The sequence below is a fragment of the Microcaecilia unicolor genome, chromosome 6 (assembly GCF_901765095.1).
Source record: "Microcaecilia unicolor chromosome 6, aMicUni1.1, whole genome shotgun sequence".
NCBI lineage: Eukaryota > Metazoa > Chordata > Amphibia > Gymnophiona > Siphonopidae > Microcaecilia > Microcaecilia unicolor.
The window spans coordinates 70,772,987-70,780,960 of NC_044036.1; the positions used below are offsets into that span (position 1 = coordinate 70,772,987).

Here is a 7,974-nt window from a genome sequence, read left to right on the forward strand (position 1 = left end):
ATTGGTTTTATGTCATGACTTAAGATCTGTGACTTTAGCTGCTAACTGTGTATTTTGTATAAGAAGTGTGGTGTAAGTTCTCATAATAATCATTAAAATATCAGTATTGTGATCATTCATTTAGTTAGTCTGTTTAGATAATCATATAGCATTAAATACATTTTGGTGACTAATCTAGTTTTGCAATCTTGCTTTGCATTTGCTATAGATAACTATTATTTTTATACCTAATAAATCATAATATATTCCATCTGTGGCATTGTTCCTTTTTCCAGCACAGCTAGCTAACCATAGAGACAAAGAGGTAGGCTTCCCCTAGACACGAGCCCAGAATAATTGTTATTTAGTAGTGTTCTCTCAGCTAAGTACCTCTGGATATATAATAGGAGTTGTCCTCCTCAATATACCCCTACAGAGAGAAGGAGATCGATCACAGGATGGGGGAGAGAGGCTTGGTTTCAGTCAAAAATGCACATTTTCGGCCAAAACCCGAACCCAGATTTTGGGTTAGTTTCAGTACTGAATCTGGCCAAAACCAAAATTCAGTCAGCCTCTAGCTTGCACCAACTCTACAACACCACAAATGTTGTGAGAAGAAGCTGAAGGGAGTTGGCTCAATCACTAGCTGTGTGATAGAAGTTTGCAAGTCTGGTTCTAAAATGGCTGCTATAACTGCTGCGTCCAAAACTGGCACGACCCTGCCTGCCAAAAACCATGGGTATGTGACATTTAGCTACCTATGAGCTGAGACCCAGTAACGGATCTGAGCTGCACAGATCTAAGTTCTCTGCAGGGCAAGAGCACATTAAACATAAACTTGACGCTGTTCTCCTGCTCCCATACCAGTAGCAGTGTTTTACCAAGTCTACCACCATTAAAACAATTATTCAGCAGTATTTACTACTCTTGTTGAAAACAGTCTGCTGATTTAAGTGACTCAAGAGCACCTACAACTGCAAGAAGGCTGTTCCCCAAACAAGGCAGAAAGTTTACCAACTCTATTTTATTTTTATTTATTTTTACAAGGAGGCAGGAGAACAAATACCAAGGAGGAAGCAGTGGTGGGAGGAAAGGGGAGGGACTTGGCACCACAAAGTTTAGACCCTTAGAAGCTTTTCCCAGCTGACAAACCTCTCAACTCCACAGAAACCCTCAAAAAAAGAAAAAGTCAGGAGACCAACACAGGATCAGCTCAGAGATGAACACAAAGCAGCTATTTGCCTGGATGCACATGACACTATAAGGCACAGTTCAATTAAGCTCTACATCTCCACCCACTAACAGATAGGCATAACCCACAAGTCTGGACTGATCTTTTAGTGATGAAAAGGAAAGGCCCCTTAGTTAATTATGATTGAATCCACTAAATCAGGCTTCTCCAACATATGGCCAGCAGGCAAGAACCCAGGAACCAGTGCTTTTTTTCTGGCACTTGGAAGCTTGGCAGTTCTTGTGGTGCTTACAGTGGGATTCCTGCTTCCCCGCCGCAACTTGGCTCTCTGTAAGCGTGAGCCAAGCAGTGCCAGATGTTCGGGTTGATCTTGCGGTTTCAAGACCCGTGAGATGAACCTGAACTTCTAGCACTACGTGGCTCAAGCTTGCATAAAGCCAAGTCATGGTGGGGAAAGCAGGAATCCCGCTGTTTCTTCTGCAGCTGAAGCCAGGTGAGGGAAAAGAAACTAGGTGGAGAGGGAGGTTGTTACATGAGTGAGAGAGACTGGGTGAAGGCTGGATAGGGGACGATGCACTGTTGTATTTTGCCACTATTTGACGAAACGTGGCAAAATATAACGGTGGTGTTTTGGCCCTCCAAATGTTAAAAAATGTGGTCCCCAATAGTAAAAGGTTAGACAAGCATGCACTAAATACTATTTTCTTTAATCCCTAGTTAATGCTAAATTATTTCACTTCAACTTGTGGTATCGAACTAATATTTATCTGCCACAGAAAGAAGATGTACTCATTCAGGGAAACTTACATGTCCTTGGTATCAGGTCTTAAGAAAAACAAATTATCCAGAGAAAGTCCAGTATTTCTAGATTTAAGCATGGCTACAACTGGATGAGTTTTCATTAGCCTGTAAAAAAGGCAAACATAGTAGTCTTATGAATTTATTTTATAAACATTTAAAAATGATTTATCTTCTAAATAACTAAAATTGCTTTTTCATTTATTTTCCAATTTTAGTCATCATTCTGCTCTCTGAGAACAATGGCAGTAAGTTAATTTGCAAGTATGGAAATAAAGGTTAAAACATATTTTAAAAAATGTCTGTTTATTGGACTAACTAACATGTCTTGACTAACTTTGGGGAGTTAACACTTTCTTCAAGTTCCAAACAGAATGAGCAAAAAAAAAACCAAACGGTTTATAGGAGTGCTCCTGAGAGCTAGCCAAGAAGGTGGTACCTTCAGACTGTGTGCATATATGTAAAATCTGCAGACAGTATTTAGCTTTAGACTTTATGCCATTTTTCAAAGGGAAAGATTCTCCCTTTGAAAATGGACTCAGGAAAAGTATGTGCACAAATTTGTACCTGCTGTTTATATGAGTACTTTTCTCCATGTAAACTTATGTCCATACTTTTGGAAAATGCCAAAGTAGGTACATAAATGCTAATCCCACCTCCAGTAATGCCTCTCCTATATGTACAGAAACAGAAACTTATGGGTGTATTTCAGGAGAATATCAAAAAATCATGTTTTACCTGATAATTTTCTTTCCTTTAGTTGCAGCAGATGAATCCAGAGACATGTGGGTGGTGTCCATCTAACATTAGGTGAAGATAGAGAGCACTGAACTGAAGTGCCTTATAGGACAGGAAGCTCCCTGGTCAGTCAGTATTTCTCATAACAAAGCAGAACATAATTTATAACATTTCTCCATCACCAGAGGGAAAGTGAGAAACCCAGAACTGCAAACTCGCAAATTGATCCCAACAGTCAAGTCAAATGGAAAAACACTGCAATCAGGTCAAACCTAGTTAACCAACTAGAACAAACCTGCAGAAGAAACAAGGGTGGGCCTCTGGATTCATCTGCTGCGACTAAAGAAAACAAAATTATCAGGTAAGACAAAATTTTTCGTTTCTTATCATGAACAGCAGATGAATCCAGAAATGTGTGGGATGTAGCAAAGCAGTCCTTCAGTACGGTGGGAACCAGAAGCCCCTTTGAATAGTCCCAATACTTGAAAAGATGCATCCAATAGAGCGGACATGTCCAAATGGTAAAATCTAGAGAAAATAGGCCCAGAAGACTATGAGGCCACCCTACTTATGTAATCCAGGGAGAAGAGACGGGCTATGGCCCAGGAAGGTGTGACAGCATGGACAGCCGGGAACTGGCCAGAAGGGAGAGACCCAGAAGGAAATAAGTGGATGTGAGAGACCCCAGGCCCATGGCTTTGGAAACCACAGGAACCATAAGCCTCTGAGCCAAGCACAAAGTAATGAACTGACTGAGAGAACTCGGTGGCCACTTCCAGATAGTGTGACAAAACAGAGATGGCAAACACCCATCAAACGGGACAAAACACTGGCTGATGAGATGAAAAGTAGAAACCATTTTAGGAAGAAAAGAAGGGACTGTGTGAACTATCACCTCTTCAGAAGAAAACCAGAGGATCTGGTCAGGACAAAGTCTGGAACGTCGTAACCTTTAATAAGTGTATACCTGGATCACCGAGAAACACAGGCTGACCCGGAGAATAGTACCTGGTGTCTTAAAGCGAGAGTGAGCCTGACCTGACTGAAAAGGATGTTTGGACCTTACTTAGGCAGATGCTGTGACTCAGTCCTTTCATCTGCCACCAACCTCTTGCAGCCCTCAAGAAACTACTGGGCCTGAAAGAGCTCTCAGCCATCTGCTGTTGGAAGCTGTAGCTGCCAAACAGCGGCTCAACCACAGCAAACGACAGGCTGTGGCTGGCCAAAAACAACTACCTCCCCATTACCTGAACCAAGTCAGACAAGGAATTTGCCAAAATGCCAGCCCTGTCCACATAGTTGACCATTCAGCAGTAGGCACGGAGCAGCAGCACACCAGCTGAGAAAGCTGCCTGCAAAGAGAGAGAGCATTGCTGAATTATCAGAGGAAAGGCAGAGGTTGGGTTGGAGGACCCAAAAGAAACGGGGATGACCAGCTGAGAAGGGACCACTGAAGGGTTTGAAGTGAGACCTAGCCTTGGTGGAACATTCAAGATAGAAGCCACTGTGCCCAGCACTGTAACATACTCCCAGATCCTGTAACCCAGAAGAGAATAAGATCCTGACTTGGGAGTGAACACAGATATCCTCTCCTCTCCCAGCCCTGATACAGTAGAGAGATCCCTTCTGAACTGCAGTGGAAGGCTGAAGAAATACACCAGGGTAGACTGAGGCTGGCTTGGAGGTTCCAAGAGAAAAAGAGATTAATAGGGTGAAGGGGCCACCAAAGTGATCCGAGATGGCATCAGGGTCATAGAAGAATGACCCAAAATAGAGGCCACTGAGTCCAGCACGAGAACATATTCCCCAACCCTGGGACACGGAAGGGAAAATAGATCCTAATTTGAGTGGGAAGCTGACCTGCAAAACAATAGCAAGAAAGTCATCTCAAAGTGCACTTTGAAGATCACTCCCAGAAACTCTCGGGTACAACTGACGCTTGGTGAAAGTGAATACTAATCCCAAGGACTGAAGCCAAGAGCCCTCTGGGATGAAACCTCTAGGAAAGCCACCACTACTACCATGATCTAGAAACAAAAATGTCCTCAGAAATGCAGAAAGGCCTGAACATCAACGGTCTCCAAGGATAGCAAAGCACATAAAACCCCGTAAGTGGAGATCAAATGGCAATAGCAACGTACGTTTCATGGAGAAGCAGAAGTGTTAGAAACTGTCCCACTGGACTGAAGCCAGCACCAGCTGCAGAGATACCACAGTGCAAAGTGCACCATGAACACTCCATTGTCTTATGACATCCAAATGTAGGCGCAAGGAGATCAGCTCCCCCTGCTTTGGAACCCCAAAGGAAATGGAGTAAGTTCCTGATCCCTCAAGTCTCTCTGGGGATAGACTCCACCTAACCTAAATAAAAAGCATAAGTCAGGTGGCCTGCACTGCCCAACAGTAGGGCAGTAGCTTGTATGGAGATGCCAAGAAACAATCTGAAATGTAATGGAAGACCTGCAGGTTGGAAACCTGCAGAATGAGTGTCTCGACACCTTGGTCTAAAGTAATACGAATCCACTCCTCATGGGATCTGGAGAGATACCTCATTATCAGTAAACCCGAGGAGTGCACCAAGCCCCCCTCATGGGGAGGTGAGGGAGGTATAGCTAAATCTGGAGTCAGAAACGAGGTGTTCCCAATAGCATGAAATGAGTCTTGTTTCTGGAGAAGTAAGAACCCTGACAGGGAGATATGCCTTGTCTGTAGCCGTTGGGCTCATGACACCTAAGACAAGACCGAGGCTTTTCCCCCATCAATCTTGCCTTCCCAACTTCTCTAGACCTTCTCCCAACCAAAAAGTATACCTCTAAAGTCAGTGAATAAAATGACCTAGAAGCCATTGCAGCTGTCCAATGCCCAAGACATAGCCAACTTGTTGCTGAAAGAGAGAAGAAATGACTGGTGAGGCCATGCACTGCAAGTGGCTGGCACGGCTGTTATGGTATAAGCCAATCATCAGAATTAAATGTGTAGCATGATGTTGTGTTGGATCAGATATATATTTGTGCAGCTTTTAAAAATATATATTTGACACTGCAGCAGAGAGAATAGTTTCATTTCAAGCCCCTCTCTCCCCATCCCTTTTTCCAGGAACTTCTGATAGCAGGGATAGTTAATTACAAACACTTAACAAACACAAAAGAGCTTCCTCTGCCCTCCCACCTAACAAAAGATTGACTAAGGTGGGCACCTGAATACCCCATTGAAAACAAAGAACTCAGAGGAAAAGCATAAACAGGACATTTGCTTGTCAAAGGTATACCTGCCCCTCCCATCAGCTTTCAGACATGTGCAGAAAGGAAGGGCTTGTAATGTGTATCTGCCCCAGAGACTGAGCAGGACATCAAAAGACCATTTGCCATCAAAATCCAGACAGCAAGTCTCGTGATGTCATAAGACATGAGACCAGGACTCAGGGGTCGTGTGCAGACATGAGACCAAGATACCACAATGCTTTGCAAATGCCCAAGGGTCGTGTGGAAACCAGGAAACCAGGACAAAGATCCACACGGCATATCCTCCTGCAGCTTGCAAGATATAAAAGGACAAGCTGTTTCCCAAGAGTCAGAGTCCCTTCAACTGCAAGCAACTCAGATTCTCTTCAACTGCAAGCAACTCAGATTCTCTTCAGCTGCAAGCAACTCAGATCCACTCACTGCAGAAGCCCTGATGCCTTGCTCCTCAACATGTGCTCATCAATCAGCTGGACCACAGCATGCTTGTAACAAGGACTTGTAAGTTAACCTACCTGCTACTTTGTTCTATTTTATGCACAGATTATCTGTAAAGATCTCTTAAAACCTACCTCTCGTGTGCAATTGTATATTAAATCAATCTTTTTGAAACTAAAAATATGGTCTCCTTGTGTTCTGAGTATATGGTATCTTTTATATATACTTAATTTATTTAATTTATTGCAATTATCACCTTTGGTGAAGAAATTAATATCCTAAAACTTATAAATACAGCGCCTGCTCTTAAATTATAAACAGTGGCGAGTTGCTCTAGAGCTATTTTCCCCAAAATAAATAATTTCTTGTAACACGGCTACTCATTAGAACTACCAAGCATGGCTGGAACCAGAGCGAGATGGTGTAGTAGACCATGCCTGTTTGTACCATTGTGTACTGTGGATAACAAGCTGCACTGGGAGTCAAACCAGAAACTTCTGGATCTGAATACTCACTCTCAGCTGTATGTATAAACCATCAAGCTAGCCCTCTACATCAAAATAGCTCTGTAATAGAGCTACTTGCCGAAGACAATGACAAGCTGCAAAAAAGGCAAGAGAAGCAGTCAGAGAAACTGCACACAGATAGTGATGCCGCTGAGACAGTGGTGGTGGGAACTGGTATGCCAAAGGTTTGTCCAGTGGCAGAGAGCAGAGCTGCTGTGGAAAGCAACACAGCAAACTTTAAGTACTGCGGAGAAGTGTTAGCTGAGCCAGCCATGTGAAGAAATGCTCATCAAAGGAAGCAGCAGGTGAGACTGAAGGATAACATGCCCTATAGAAGTGAGTATTCCAGCTTCCAATGCTAAGCACAAACCAGCTAAGAACCTGAAGCCTTCAAGTTACAAGCCTGCCACTGCCCAGAATAAACTATTCTGCTTTACGAAGCACCTTATACTCTGCACGTGGATAAGTCTCCGCAAGATAGCATTGAGGTCTCACTCTCTCACAAGGACTATGGACACCAAAAACCATGAAAACAGTGTACCAGCCTCAGAAAAAAATTCCATATCTAAAATTGCTCATCGACACCTGAAGCCAACAGCCCCCAAACATGAAACTAAGTAAAACTGCTCCGGTGGTTCTTTTTTTTTTTTTTTTAAGAATTGCTCTCTTGGAGAAACATGCCATGACAAGATCCCCCACAGCATGAAACCACTGGGAAGCTAGGGTCCATTCAGCTGATCTCATATGTACACGTGCCATGGGCGTTACATGTGCCCCAGAAGTCTCAACATTTGCCGACCTGCTGAGATGCTCGAACCATGGACACCAGGGACAGAAGATTGTCCGCCCTTGCCTCGGGGAGAAAAGCTCGAGCTGTCTGAGTGTTCAGCAGAGCGCCAATGAATTCCAATTTTTGGACTGGGGTGAGATGGGACTTGGGATAATTTATGACAAACCCCAGTAGCTCCAGTACCCGAATAGTCATTCACATGGACTCCAGAGCACCTTCCTTCGAGGTGCTCTTCACCAGTCAATCGTCGAGATAAGGAAACACATGCACTCCCAGTCTGCTTAGCAACGCTGC

General features: G+C 43.6%; 1 protein-coding gene across 1 annotated transcript in view; it reads right to left on the minus strand.

The window, feature by feature from the left end:
• Positions 1-4,949, minus strand: part of LOC115472448 — a 61,924-nt gene extending 56,975 nt beyond the window's left edge. The window contains exons 1-3 of the mRNA XM_030206736.1: positions 4,849-4,949; positions 3,955-4,059; positions 1,979-2,077 (exon numbers count right to left, since the gene is read on the minus strand). Of these exons, the coding sequence (XP_030062596.1) occupies positions 1,979-2,077; positions 3,955-4,059; positions 4,849-4,949 (305 nt within the window). The remainder of the gene's footprint in view (positions 1-1,978; positions 2,078-3,954; positions 4,060-4,848) is intronic.
• Between the last annotated feature and the right edge of the window lie 3,025 nt (positions 4,950-7,974).